The 15870-nt window shown below is 40.4% G+C and overlaps 1 protein-coding gene across 1 annotated transcript in view; it reads left to right on the top strand.

Moving 5' to 3' along the window:
- LOC137201435 (potassium voltage-gated channel subfamily C member 1-like) overlaps positions 1-15870 on the top strand; it is an 88962-nt gene that overhangs the window by 28723 nt on the left and 44369 nt on the right. Inside the window, exons 2-3 of the mRNA XM_067616498.1 lie at positions 11884-12015; positions 12702-13563. Coding sequence (XP_067472599.1) covers positions 11884-12015; positions 12702-13563 — 994 coding nt within the window. The remainder of the gene's footprint in view (positions 1-11883; positions 12016-12701; positions 13564-15870) is intronic.

The raw sequence follows: 15870 nt of genomic DNA, 5'->3' as shown, positions 1-15870 counted from the left end.
TGCATTAAGTGCCAATTTTCTCTGTGATCGATCATTTTCTTCTTCTGTAAGTATAGCTGCACACATAGTTGTTGTCATTAATCTGGATTCATGTTTATTTTGTCAGACAACATTGTGACCATAAAATAAAATGACTGACTGTTGGCTTTGATGCAGTTTTATTGTTTGCCAACTGTAAAGAAGACAAAGAAGAAGAACCACAGCTGTTTCTCTATTGTACAGGTACAGGTTGTGGACATAGTGTTAATCTGGCCTTGCTTCTAAATTATGTTGAACAATTCTAAAAAAGCTGAGACTGCATAGCTAAGGAAGGCTAAACAGATATTTGTACTGGACACAATGTGAATACTGGTCTAGTCAGTGTAGTTAGATTTCAAACAAGCACATTTTTCTGTCCACCGTGATGTGATGTCATCCCTGTTCTGACACAAGACTCAAAAACGCCAGTACTGCTGGAAACTCGTTTCAAAGCTTGTTTAATATGATGTTCCTTTATAACATTGTATGAACTGTTTGCTTGTTTGTGTTGAAGCTGATCTTTGACACCCCCCGCGTGTCGCCATCTGTCAACAACAGGAAGAGAGGAAGAGACAGAGAAATGAGACGGCAAACAGGTTGAGGGAAAGCATGAACTGCAGCGAGGATGAAGGCAGCTTGACAGACGATGAGATAAAGAGTAAGAGATGAATGAGTATAAACAGGGAGAATGAAGTGGAACAAGAGGGGAAGAGAGGGAAATCCATAGAGGGAGGTCTGTTGAGACTCTAGCACACCGGGATAGTTTTAATGCACTGCACCACTTCCTGCTGTCTGAAACAACATGGAGCAGCTACAAGACCACATACAGACTGTCTCTCACCTGAACCTCGCACGCTTTGTCTTTTTATCTCAACCCACAACCTCACACATACACACACATTCACACAGCCTGTCCAGTCACATTCTCACTGACTTGGCAGAATGCTTGTGTGTGTATGTGTGTGTGTGTGTGTGTGTGTGTGTGCGCACACACAGAGGGATCCCAGCCAACATACTGCCGTATCCTTCTCCTGGGGAGTAAACAGTATGCAAATCTTCAGCCAGGCTATTTGTAGTGAAGTCACCTTTACAAGGGACACTGTGTGTGTGTTTGTGTGTGTGTGTGTGTGTGTGGGTGTGGGTGTGGGTGGGTGTGTGTTGGTGTGTGTGCGTGTGTGTGTGTTTTCTGCAGTGTAAGAGAGGACATCCCGTTTGCTGCGTCACTGCTACAGGAGAGAAAATATGATGTCATTGATGAACTCTAGCTGCGGTCACATTTTTAACCAAAACCTGTGCTCTAAGTGGGCACACACATGTGAATAGAGTTATACAGTGAGAATGATCTTTGTTGAAACATTTTGAACTTATCATTTGGTTTTCTACCTTTGAAATTGCTCCATCCCTCTTGCAACATAGAGACTGTAGTTGTTAGGTTTAGGCTATTTAAACGCGTTGACTTTTCAATATTTAAAGACCACCATCTTTCTCTGACCTTTAAGCACCAGGCCCAGATAGCCTACCTTTAAGTCCCTTGTTCACTGGTTCCAATGTTTCCCATAATGCAACTCAATAGTGTATTTTGTTAGACCTTCTCTGCCTGGTAAATGGTCATGTCTATCAAACTCTTTCAAATTTTTGAACACAGGCTTTTTGCTACAAATTTGTTGTCTCCAAGTCCAAACCAAAATAAAGCTCCAGGGAGCTGTTGATCAAAAACAGTACCTAAACATGCTAATGAATATTTTAGGAGACAGGGTCACATCATCACCATTGAAAACCTGAAATAGAGCAAAGACGGGGCAACACTGTGTTGCCATATTGTGGTGCCATCTTACCTCTCAATGATTTACGGAATATTTAGTAGCAATGTGAGTCAACAACCACGATCTAAAACCAGATGTTCACCTCCTCACACACATACAGACTCAAATGGACAAAGGTGAACAACTAAAAACATGCTCAGACATTTATTTTAATCAATGCAGCTGTGTGCACAAGCCATGTACAGCAGGCTGAAGCATTTATTTGCACTTCAAATCTATTTTACTTCTGTTTTACTACAGTGATTATTTGCTGTCCTGACCTACACTCAGTACTGTGCCTGAATGCAACATGCATGTAAACTCTGAGGGAGGACTGACGGCCAAAATACACTGGGCATGGACACGACGCAACACGTCTGTCACAGCATGGCTACAGCAGAGCGTGTCTATCATAATCAACTGAAGCTGCTACACTGACCACAGAAGCTGTCTGCACCAGCGCGGGCATTGTGCAGCTCATCTCTATTTTTGATTGGCTGGTCTGTTATTTTTTTCCGCTATGTGCGGATACACAGCCCTCCAAAAATTTAATACATAGAACAGTGTAGAAAACAGTTTAAACTGTTCAAAAATGATTAAATTAATATCTCATTGTACCAGAGGCAATGTGACGCAGCAGTGCAACCTTGTGGTTTTTTTTACATTGTACATTAAAATAAATCAATCAAATAAATGTGTATCCTGTAGCTAAAACAATCTTGTTAATTAATTCAGTACCAGTTAATATAGCCTACACTTCCAAACCCTGCATAAAACACTGCATTATCACTTGGCTTGCATTATCACTTGGCAAAACTCAATACGCATGCAGTGATGGAGATGGAGTTGGTGTAGCAGGTTGAAAACCACGCTCTGCCCCGCCTATGTGACGTGCCATGTCTGTGCCTGGTGTATTTCAGGTGTGAAGCTGTGGCCACTGCTCTTCTAACAAGCTTGAAGAAAACGATGCATAGCAACACATTGCTAGTATAGTGGCAACATGAGAAAATAACTTCCCAATCAGTATGCAGTTACCTAGCTATAAGTATCACCTCAGGTCTCTGTCTGGCACCTATTGGTGTGCTTTACCACACCACATATGCGTCAGTTCTGTGTCCTATGTGAACGGGTATTAAGTCTGAACCAGTAATTGCTTTTCTTTTGCGTACATTTATAGTTTGCCTCATGGTATCTTCACCAGCTAGAGGTCAAAGCTTACTGTACCACAGCCACCTCTTTCTATAGTTTCATTAGCCTTTCCTCATTTCTCTCTCTCTCCTCACTGACATATAGGTCAGTGTGGGATCAGTGTGATGAGTTTGGGCACAGATCTCTAGCCTGACCGGGCTAAATGACTGTAATTAGATGCTTTTGATCCTCTGTCCCAAGCTGAGAGCAGTTTTTTCTTGCTTCATTGCCTTCTTGCGCCTCATGCCTTTTGTTGTGCAATTCTTATCCATCTCTTGGTGTCTGAAAATCAAATTGTTCTTCCTTTCCCCTCCATCATCCCTCTCTTTTGTACATCTCTCTATTGCTGACTTGCACACTTGCTGTTTGTGTCCATCCTTCCCTTCCTCCCCTTTCTCTCAGTATTGACATTATTAGCTAAGTACTTAGGTAATGAGTATTTTCTGAGTCACCGGATGATGTTTATGGTTTTAGTGTTATTCCTTCTGATATGCTAACACAAGCAAACCTGTGTGTATGTTAAGACCACTTAGATGCTTTTAACAAGCTTGTTTTGTTGGTCTTTGTCCGCTCGTATTTGTAGACTAGTTTAGCTAAAAGCAGGGGGGTTATATGTCAGCAAAATGTTAATATTACAGCTGCATTAATTGATTTTTGGCCACTAGGGGTAGAAAAACTCTGAAACAAGGGAAATGGAAACACAGCCCAGACATTATAACCCTATATTGTTATAGCTATCATGTTAATAAGTGCCTGTTTAAACATTTAGCAGACACAGAGCAACATTAAATTCCCATCAGTTTCTGCCCATCTGGCAAATGTAAGTCCTACATTCACATTTTTTTCTATTAGCTCTGATTTGTTCTCCACCAAATATGTCTCTTTAGCTGCTAACTGTTCAACTTTCTTCACCAGTCAGCTGCGAACTGTTGGGCTTTAATAAATGTGTTAGCAATAAATGTATGCTACACACCCAGCTGACACAAAATTGTGTTTCTGTCCTCCTGGTGAATGCAATATTCTTGCTTCTTAGCTTTGGTGTGGTCTTAGTGAATTCATGAACAATATCTGGCTCTTCAGCCGCTAACGTTAGCTGCTCAAGCTTCTTCACTAGATAGCTGCTAACTTTGTGAATCAGTTGTTTGGTGCTGGGCAGGAATTTTATTGATAAAAATAGATGTATTCAAGCCGAAATAATAATAATTTTTTTAGCACTTTGGGGCAGAGAATCTCTGCAACAAGCAAAAAAGCACATACCTCTGATTTACTGTCACCATAAAAACTTATTTTGACAAATATGTTAGCAAACTTACACGTCCAGCAGACACAGAGCAACATTAGCACTCACTTGGTGTCATGTTAAATGCAAGTCAAATATTCACTCTCCTTTTGGTCTCCACAAACTCCTGAGAAAGGTAAATGCTCCACTATGTTCACCAGCTAGTTGCTAACTCTGCTTTTTTGATGAAAACAGCTGCCTGCTAAAGCGGACAACCAAACACTGAGCTAAAAGATAACTGGGGGAGAACTGCTGAATTGGTTGATAATTCTCTGGGTTTGTCGCAACTAGCATTTCATTTTATGCACACAAAAAAAGAAACAAGAAAGAAGGAACTGCTCTAGGGACAAAAATGAAGATGAAGAAAGGAGAGATCTAAGGGTTCCAAGAGACGACAGTAAAAGGAACACAAATGAAGGAGAAAGGTATTAAAAGAGTGACAGAAATGGAGGAGAAAATAGCTGAGACAGGAGGGAGAAGAGGGAGTCGGTGATGAAGAAAATAAAGAGAGAAAGCTAAAGAAAGAGAAGATTGTCCAGGGGAGGAGGTAAAGGAAAGAGATTTAGGTCACTGTGTATGACTGACAGGCAGTGTTGCCAGATACAGCTGATAGTTTCAAGCCCAAAAACTATTCAAAAACCACCAAAACGCACACAAAGCCACCCAAAATATTAAGCTAACTAAAAATCAATGCACACCAGGAGACGAAGCATATATAATAGCGATAAACATTAGCAGCAGCCAACCACCATAGCAAAAACCCCGACAACGGGTTGCTTTCACATGATAGGCCTTATTTATTTGTAGTTTTGTTCAGCTCTGTCGTAGAGAGAAGCACTGTTCTTCTTCTTCTTCCGTTGTTTGGTGCTTGGAGCAACGCATTTCCAGTTTCACAATTAAAGCCACCTCGTGTTTCGCCACTTGAACACTTTTAATATGAAGCAGCGGCAGTACAACATGGTTGACATGTTCATGTTCAGAAGTCTAAGTACGGAAACAAATGGATAGCTATACATTTGTGCTTTTTTCTGAAACAACAAACATGAATATGCAGTAGATTTAAAGTTTAAAACACTTTAAAGTCTGTTTCTACTGCCAATGCTTAAGAGGAAAATTGCAGATAAAAGAAAAGATGGTTCTTGTTAAGGAAAAGGTCTATCTGACAGAAATGTTTCCACCATAATACTAGGATTAAAATAACATCTTAAATTTTATTAAAAGGCTACAGTTATCATACTTAGTGTGTCTGAATGAGTCTAAAACATACAAAAAGTCACCTCATTTTATCCCGTACTAGTAATATTGTAAGGGAATATAGTGTATATAGTATATGTGCCCTTGATTCAATAGCCTAATGGACAAAAACACATTTCTATACAGTGCAGCAGTACAGTGGAATAATCTGCTCACAAATCTGAAATTTAGTGTTTCACAGAGCACGATTAAAGTGGCCTTAAAGAAATGGTTACAAAGTACCATGTAGCATATTCAATTTTATATTTATCCAGTGAGCTGTTTGGTCAGTCGATGGGCTGTTTACACATTTTTAGACACGATTTAGCTCTGCAGCATGGTCACCCCCAGTTCAAAATGAGCCAGCTCTGGGATAGTGGAAAACCTCAGTCAATCCCAAACATAGCAGACGAGGCCACTAATCTTGCTTTATGACACAGGTACTTACTGACAGTGTGACACACTTGTGTTTGTTTCATCCTGGTTGTATAGTATAGTATTACTAGTGCATTGTCTGGTGTGGTCGCACACAGTGGTAGCTAAAATTCTCCTATCAACTAGTCAGACAATCACATTATTTTACCAGCCAGCTACCATGCCAAATGATCGCTGGTTACCTGCCAAATTGTCTGGCAGAGCAGACAGACTCACCAGCCAGACACATTTGAGCAGCATTTGGCTGGTAGAAGGTGTTTCTCACTGAAAGATCTCGTCTGACAGCAGAAATAGAAAGCTATTGTATGTCAGTGAAAACACCTGTAGAGTGTGATATGTAAAAAGTCTGCCTCTCAACATCTCTGGCATGGCAAGTAAATGGAAGTATAATGACATAAACACAACTGTGATCAATATTAAATTCTGATTGTCCACTGGACATATTCTGATGTAGGTTATTCTTTCTCTTTGAATACCTGACAAATTTGACATTTCATCATACACACTTGACTTGTTTTTAGCTATGCTAGCAGTGAGACTCTAGGAATGACAATGTCAGTCGCTCAGTTCACCACTTTGGTCCAGACTGAAATATCTTACGAACAAGAGATCAGATGTATTGCTATGAAATTTCATACAAACATCCATGTCCCCAGAGGATGAATCCTAATAACTTTGTTATTCCCCTGACTTCTCCACTTGCACCACCATGACTTTTGGTTTTGAATGAAGTATCTCAACAGCTATTGCAGAGATACAGTAGAAATATATTCATGGTCAGGAGAAGATATATCATAATGATGATCCCCTGTGACTACTAATCTAAAACTACCAGCAGGTTGACATTGGTTGAGTGAAATATCTCAACAACTATTGGGTGGATTGCCATTACATTTGGTTAAGACATTCATGTCCCACTCAGAATGAATTGTAATAACAGATTTTTGTCTTGCACCATCATCAAGTCAAAATCCCAATTCATCCAATATTTCAGCCTCAGCTGTACTTGTACCAGAGTTAGCATGCCAGCCCACTAGATTGAGATGGTGAGCATTGTATACCTGTTTAACATCAACACGTCACTGTGAGCATGTTTGCTTGAGGATGTTAACCTTTTTCCTAAGTACAGTCTCACAGGGCTGTAGACTTGTAGACTTTGTATTTGTATTATTACTTCTAATTCATGCAGACAGCACAGAACTTAAGTCACTGGTCACTGGAGACCAAATACTCAATCTGCATACAAATAACACAACTTTACACTTTAAAATTGTGTGCAGGAGCCAGAGTGCTACTTGTTTGCTATTTGGCTTTCTAACTAAATCATGAGTCATAATGAGCAAGGTCTTAGAAGGACTCAAATTAACAAAACATTTTTCTCTGGAAGATTGGGCAGTTTGAAATTTACTATATTACAATATTCATTTCATCTTCCTCTCAGATCATTCACATATTTGACAGGAGAAGGGCTGCAAATGCAATTCTCCTGCATCAATAAACTAGAAACACTACCAATATAAAATAAATCAGAGTGTGAGAGATACTGCAGTAGTATCACATGTATGCAAAATAAGATATTATGTAAAATGTACACAGATGTTGTGTTTTAGTAGTGATTAAAATGGACTGAGATGTTTAAAAAACAGTGCAGCATACAGCTAAAGGGACTCGCCAAAACAAGTAATGAGGGGATGTTTATGCCATGTATCCTTCTATATCTGCCTTTTTGTAACTCTTCAATACCCCTAAAATTTTCAAGTACGTGTGTGTGTGTGTGTGTGTGTGTGCGTGTGTGTGTGTGTATGTATGTGTGTGTGTGTATCCAGGACAGCTCTAGATAGCAGTGTTAAATTAGACCATGATAATAAGCTGTGGGACTCGATGTGCTCCCTGTGGATCGGAAGAAGACTTCATCTGTCTGTCTTCATCACTGACCTGACACACGCACACACACGCATACACACACATACACACGTGTACTTGAGAGCATACTTACACATCTATACTTAAGCAAACACATACACCTTTTAGGCACACACATTATCGAGCATGCGAACACAAGTGTACTCTATGTGCACACACACACACACACAGCATTAAGTTGACCTTCATCATTGACCTAACAGACAGTTGCTGTGTGAGACATGAGCATCTACACACGTACACACACAGGAAGTGGTTTTGACACGGTTTGACTGGTTTTTTAATCTTCGTAAGTGGGTTGCTGGTTAGGGTTGCAGTGGCCTGTTGAAGCAGAACAAACTGAAACATATGCGGTGTCTTCTGTTTTATTTTTGGTTCAAATCCTCATGTATGTGAAAGAAGAAAATCTGTCCGACTTATTCCTAGCCTCATCCTCCTTCCAGTTGTAGCTTTCACTGAACCAGTGAGCTAGCAGTATGCTTCAGGTGTTTTCTTTTTCTGTTTGGGGAAAATTAATGATGTGATCATCACTCTGCCTACTACCTTACTACCAAGGGATGGGAGGACGACCCGATTAAGTGGCCTCAGATAATGTGCAGTAGCACATTTGCCTACTTTATTGATCCCTCTGTGACCGACGGTGAAGCGATAAACAATCTGAAAAGCTCTGAGGCTCATCATTGTATTTCCATTGTAATGAAGTCAGTGTTAAAAGAAGTGGACCAGAACCATCTCAAAGCAGAAAACCAAGTCAGAGCATCACCACATCAATTAGCTAATGCTAAGCTAACTTATTTTGTAACTGCTAAGGCCACTTCTTCTGTTTGTCCTCCCTTTCCTCAGTAGGACAGGCAGAGGTGTAATCACATTATTCCAGAGCATCTGAGCTTTTCCTGCTATTACAAAATGTCAAACTTATCAGGTAATACTTGATGCGAGAGGCAAAACAAGTTTGCAACAGTACAAATGTAGCTTAACTCAGCACCTCTATTTCTGTATGAACAATAAACCGTTGTGTTTCACATAAACCATGTGTTCATGACCCTGTGACCATGATCTCACAGCAAACATATACATTTTTGTACAGTAAGCATGTCACTATGTCTAATACTGTATGTAAGAAAAATGTGCATTTATTAAACCTTAACTTATTTTATCTTACCTTAAATGAGTAGTTTACCCATAATACCAAAAACATATTTTCTCACTTCTCACTGGCATTTGATATTGGCTGCTCACAGCAGTTTTCATAGGAACTATTTTTTCAGTAGAAAACTGTCCATAGTAAGGCCTGTGGTTTATGGGCTCTGTGATGAACTAGGACACTGTCTCTGGAAAGACGCATTTGTTAAAGGTAATTTATCCAAATTCCAGTCATTACTGTGTACTGAAGTATCTGCAAGGCTAGATACAATCATTGATGAGATTTTTTTTTTCTTTCTGTAATTTGGATGAACTGACCCTTTAACCCAGAAACCTGGCCTAAAACTCAACCAAATGTGTCAGACCTGATAACTATACAAATGTGTAGCACTAATATCAGTTATATCAGAAATGTTCAGTGCTAATTTTGTGAAATTAGTGAAACTTTTAAACTTTTAAAGCTGCATTAATCAATATTTTATATTAACAATGGATCATATGACTAAGTGATTGTTCAGTTACTCTCATCTCTACAGAGCATTTTAGCATCATCTAGCGAAATATTTTGGTTTTCCAACTGTTACCGTTTTGGTTCAGTTTCACTGCTCTGATTAATCTAGTTTCTAGCAGCAGCAGCAGGCAGCTGCTCTCAGTGAAAAAGCTCTGATAAACATATTGTACACTACCTGCTCAGCAGACAGACACAGTTAGCAACTAGCTGGTGAACACAGCAGAGCATTTAGCAGTTAAAGAGCCATACATTTTTCTCAGGAGCTGGTAAAGACCACAACAGTGCTAAAAGGAGAGTGAATATTGTCCATATCTTATAACTTTAAAAGAGAATAACATGTCAATTTTGTGTTTGCAGCTTTTCTGCTGTTGCCACAGTGTCCAATGTAACATTTTTTCCCCACTGGCCCACTTGGCCAGTACATCCTAGTTTTACTGAGCTCTTGTATATTTTCACTGGCCTAGTGATTTATTCATTATATACATATTACATACAACAGAAGTTCCCTTTAGATTTGGTTGTTTTCCTTTAATTATGGATATGTAATGTTGATATATTACACAAATATGCAAAATGTAAAATAAGCCACATATTGGATCAGTAAAATTAATGGTTTATAAATGTAGGTTTACCTATATTTTGTATAAAGCCAGAGAGTATGGAATACATAGAGAGAAGAGAACAGAATTTATGATAATAACATTTCAGCAAGTATGGATGACCTTGATAATAAATCCTTGTGTCAAGAACTGAGACAATACTGAGAGATCTGCAGAAATGTACTTGTTAAGATAGAACAGTAAAAGAAAGAACATAATGGCATTTGTTTGTGTGCTCATGTTCACTCCAAGCTCCTTCTGTCTGCCTCCACTAGCCACCTGTCCACTACAGACATGGAGTTGAACTGTAATGAATGAATGAGAGGGAGAAATGCAGAGGGGAAAAATGAAATAGAAACTAAGAGCGTCTGTCTCCACAGTAAATCACCTGAGTGTTTAATGGTTATTTATATGTTCTTAAGTACGTAACCACCACGAAACAAGAAAATAACATTTTATTTCTCTCATTCACTGCTTTGTTCTCGCTACCACTGCCAACAAAATGTAACTGTTCAATCATGGGGTATCTGATCAACCTTTCCTCCAAAGATGCAGTTAGTTGCTTTTGGGCAGAAGATGCCAAATATGCAAATCTAGTGACAGTAAGGTGGTTCAGAATGGGAGGCTCAGTATCTGGATGATTGCTGAGAAAGAACATCAGGGTTAAAAGGAATGAAAGGACTTCAGACAATGAGTCTGTGCTGTCCTTGAGAGACGTCTGAATGAAAATGAACATCTATCCCTGCATTTAGGGAGAAGACTGCTATGCCGCACACACTGAGAGGACCCCAACACATCCTGGCAGCTCACTGCATAGAGCACAGGAAGAGAGGAGTATAGAAAGTGGGGAGAAACAGAGAGAGAGAGAGAGAGAGAGAGAGAGAGAGATGAGAGAGCAAATAATAGTAGGGGGGTAAGGGGATGCTGCAGAGGAAAGGAAATCGCATTACGCACATGTGAGCACTGTACAGAAAATGACTGATAAAACACTACATAAAATACATGAATCGTTTTCCAGCGCAAAGGTAGATAGAGTGTGTATGTGAGCATGTATCGGGGGGCTGATAGGTGGTCTAAGACAAATAGATGATCATTGATCCTATGCTAATAGAAAAAAGACTGCTCAACCTACGTGTGGCAGATCTATAGATACACACACACATACACATCAATAGACATTTATCTAAGTTCTTGCATACAGTACACGGCATATGTGTTTTTCATAATGGCGCTCACAGTAATGCATACATCTCCTTATTCCACCATTGTTCATTTACCCACTTATTTTTTCTTTACTTACACTGTGTATGTATCTACTCTCTTCCTGTCTTTCAAAAACACACACACAGACACCCTGCGTACCTAATTTCTTTTACACTCTCCATCCATCATCCCTCCCTCCCTCCCTCTATCTCCCTGACTGTGCTGTTATCAATGGGATTGCAGCAGTCAGGACATTTGCACTGAATTAACAGCATTCCTCCACTTTCCTCAGTGTATTATTGGCGCCCCCTATCTGCAGTATGTTGGCATAGCCTCTGCTTTCCACTTTACTGCAATGTCCCAAACCCCTCCTCCTCCACCAGCAATAAATTAAACACATAAAATACTTGTGATAAAGGCTTGAACTGGTCAGAAAAATGTTGGCACACAGGGGTGACAGTTTTCTGTAGTGTCACTTAAAATAAAAAGAGAAGATGTTTGCAAATTTTTAACACATCCCTTCCTCCTTGTGTCTGTTGCTCTCTGCAGTATGTGGCGTTTGGCTCGCTCTTCTTCATCCTCCTCTCCATCTCCACCTTCTGCCTGGAGACACACGAAGCTTTCAACACCATCTACAACAAAACAGAGAACGTCACCATTGGCAACATGACACACGAGGAGGTACTGTGTTTTTGTGAATTGGTTAGTCTGACAGACCTAATGTGACTGTTTAAAGGGTTTTACAGTGATTTAGTGTTGCACTTCCATGAAGTTTGGAGACTTGCAAAAACAGATTAAAAAAAGGAGGAGGACAAGATATCCTGACTTTTACTAGAATCAGTCAAGCTCCAAAAATGATTCTAAATTTCCCATGATGCAACCAAGAGCATCCTTTCATGAGACCCTAATGTCATCTTGGAATGATCATGATTATGAGATTCCAACTTGTAAATAGCATTCACATCAATGTCAAAATATTTTCAACCCTAATTCAACCAAGTTCAGTTGTCCTGTGATGTGAACACTTGGAAGTTGTAAATATGGGAATCTTTCCCATCCGTCCCATATCACCCTAGGGGTCAGCTCAGAGTTAGTGAGGATCGCCCTCAAATAAATTATGTTGGGTTAAAACAGAATTGCTAAAGAAAATGGAACTTTTTACTGGAAGCACAAATAGCACGCATGCATATAACATTTAAATGGTAGAACACTATACCCAGAGGCACAAGGTATTGACACAGGGACGGCTTTAATCATTTCATGAGACCTTTACTTTGACAGTACTGTCAATATGAATGAATGATTCATGAATGAATAGAGGCTTGATAAAATCAACTAATCCTTTATTCCTTTCTTCCACCCTCCAGATAGTGTATGAGGTGGTCACAGATGGCTGGCTGACATATGTGGAGGGCGTCTGCGTCATCTGGTTCACCATTGAGGTGATGGCGCGTGTCATCTTCTGTCCTGACAAGGCAGAGTTCTTCCGCAGCGCCCTTAACATCATAGACTTTGTGGCCATTGTGCCCTTTTACCTGGAGGTGGCGTTGAGTGGCCTGTCCTCCAAAACAGCCAAAGACGTGCTGAGCTTCCTGCGTGTGGTGCGCTTTGTCCGTATCCTGCGTATATTCAAGCTGACCCGCCACTTTGTCGGTTTGCGGGTTTTGGGCCACACTTTACGGGCAAGCACCAATGAGTTCCTGCTGCTCATCATCTTCCTGGCGCTGGGCGTCCTCATCTTTGCTACCATGATCTACTATGCTGAACGCATAGGTGCCGACCCAGACGATCCAACGGCTGCGGCCCACACCAACTTCAAGAACATCCCCATTGGTTTCTGGTGGGCTGTGGTGACCATGACCACGCTGGGCTACGGGGATATGTACCCTGAGACATGGTCAGGAATGCTGGTGGGTGCCCTCTGCGCCTTGGCTGGTGTGCTGACCATTGCCATGCCTGTGCCCGTCATTGTCAACAACTTCGGCATGTACTACTCCCTGGCCATGGCCAAGCAGAAGCTCCCCAAGAAGAGGAACAAGCACATCCCCCGAGCTCCACAACCAGGCAGCCCCAACTACTGCAAGCCAGATGCTCTCGCCATGGCAACCGCCTCACCGCACAGGCTGATGGGCAATGTGCTTGGACCGGGCATGGTGGGATCCGGCAGCATGATGGGTACTGGAGATTGCCCACTGGCACAGGAGGAGATCATTGAAATCAACAGGGCAGGTGAGTGATCGAGGAACAGAACTGAGATAATTTGGGTCCATGGTGTGTGGATGTGGGAAAAACACAAGTACCAAGTCCATAAAACAGTCATGGATTGCAGACAGTTATGAGACAAGAGTCAATGGTACAAATACCTCTCTTGAATACACTTTTTGTATGGTTGGTGACCAAGCTTGCTAACTGCCTATTAGCAAGAAAAAAAATAACATCAGCATGGTCCTGGCTAGTTAGCATGTTAGCAGTTAGCTTACAAGCTACAATATTTAGCCAACCAGTACTTGTCTATTTTGTGAAAAAAGTTGGCCCAGCCAACTGGTCAAACCAAAAATTACTCAATTAAGAATTATATGAAACCGAAAAGCGCCAAATCTACAACATTTGAGAAGCAAGAAACAAATTTTTTTTTTTTTTGCTTGATAAATTACTTTGATAAAATTATCAAGAATTTGAAGGTTGTGATAGTCACTAAAAAGTGTTTGAATTCAATGTGAGTGTTGGAATGTGGTTGTGGTCAAGCATGGGGCATGTTTGTGTATGTGTGTCTGTGGGCTCGGGTACAATGTTTTGGCATGGCTGAGAAAGAATTTGTTTTTCACTCATGTCTCATCTCTTCTTCACTACTTATCGAGTTCCAAATTACAAACTTAATCACTGGAGTGGCCTTGAGAAAAATAATGATATAACACTGTCAAAGTTTCTCACTTTCTTGTCAAACTGATGACCAGAGGTCAGATTTCAAGCACTGAATGGATGTGAGAAGTGTGTATCTTCAGGTTTTGAAGCTGTAAATAACTTGCTAATGTCCTCGTTCTTCCTGGAGTGGAGTACACTAAAATAGATTTTAATTTACGATGGGACGAGAAGGCTGAAAAAAAAAAGCTTATTACTTTCTCTAGACAAATCCATCTCTTTACTCTGCCAGCCAGATGCTGTACAGCTGAGGCTGACATGCTCAGATAATCCTGGATCGGGTCTATATACAGTAGATATTCAGTATTTTCTGCCTGTCGAAACATTGATCCAAGCCATCTCATCTCATTTCGGCTCAGCTCATCTCTGCTGTACTCTACTGTTTTAATAGAGGTGTCCATCATCTGCACTGATACAGGGATGTGTGTGTGTGTGTGTGTGTATGTGTGTGTGTGTTTGTGTGTGTGTGTGTGTGTTTGTGTGTGGTGGAGTTTTGCCTTTACAGGATTTAAGGTTTATAACTATGAATAGTCTAAAAATTGGCTTGCCACCAATAGCAAAATGACATGTAATCTGTGTGTGTACGTGTGTGTGTGTGTGTGCATGTGTATTTGTGTGTGTTAGACCACTTAAGTACTTGCTTTTAAATAAGCATTCCTTTAAAGCATTTGCTGTGCACATCTCTAGAAATTTATGCTACGTGTCTGCAAGATACGATTGAGCCCATGAACTGTTGGGGCTGTATATCGGGGTGTGACACAAGGTCAGCAACTAACTCAGACAGAGCTGCAATGATAAGTCAAGTAACTGATTAGTCAGTCGACAGAAAATCAAGTGTTTTGAGTCATTTTTTAAAGAAATACAAAAAATCTTAGGTTCCAACTCCCTAAATGTAAATATTTTCTGGTTTCTTTAGTCCAGTAAACTGAATATCTTCGGGTTATGAACTATTGATCAAGACAAAACAATATTTTAGGACATCACCTTGGGCTATGCCATTTTCTGACATTTTATATACCAACTGACTAATCAATTAATCAAGAAAAATAATGGAAAGATTAATCGATAATGAAAATAATTGTCATTTGCAGCCCTGAACCTCAGAGCAAACCGGAATCAATGATGGTTGAAAGCTTTTTAAGAAACTAAACATATTGTAACCTCCGCATAGTAAATCATTCCTGTAGTTCAACTTTGATTCATTTTGACATGCAAATTTGGGCTGTTCATAAATAGTAAACCATCTTGATGGAGCTATCCTTTTAGGAGACAGAGGGAGCTACCATAGCCTAGCACAGTGGTTCCCAAAATTTTTCTACTGGGCCCCCTTTTGTGGTTAAAAATATTTTCACCACCCCCCCCCCACCTTTGCCAATTAGCAAAAGTTAGCATGCTATCATGCTAAGCTAAGGTGTTGACAATGGTAAACATGCAGGCTGGCTGCAGACACAAAGGCTTGTTACTGGTGTATTGTGTGAAACCATTTGTGCCACCTCTATCCTTTGCTGTGTGTGTGTGCGTGCGTATGCGCGCGCACGTGTGTGTGTGTGTGTGTGTGTGTGTGTGTGTCCACCCCTCTGGCCTGTATCTGTAACTGTTGAGCAGTAAGTCATATCA

The sequence above is a fragment of the Thunnus thynnus genome, chromosome 17, assembly GCF_963924715.1.
Source record: "Thunnus thynnus chromosome 17, fThuThy2.1, whole genome shotgun sequence".
Classification (NCBI taxonomy): domain Eukaryota; kingdom Metazoa; phylum Chordata; class Actinopteri; order Scombriformes; family Scombridae; genus Thunnus; species Thunnus thynnus.
Note: the sequence above shows the minus strand (reverse complement) of the source record. Positions and strands in the feature narration are given on the sequence as shown.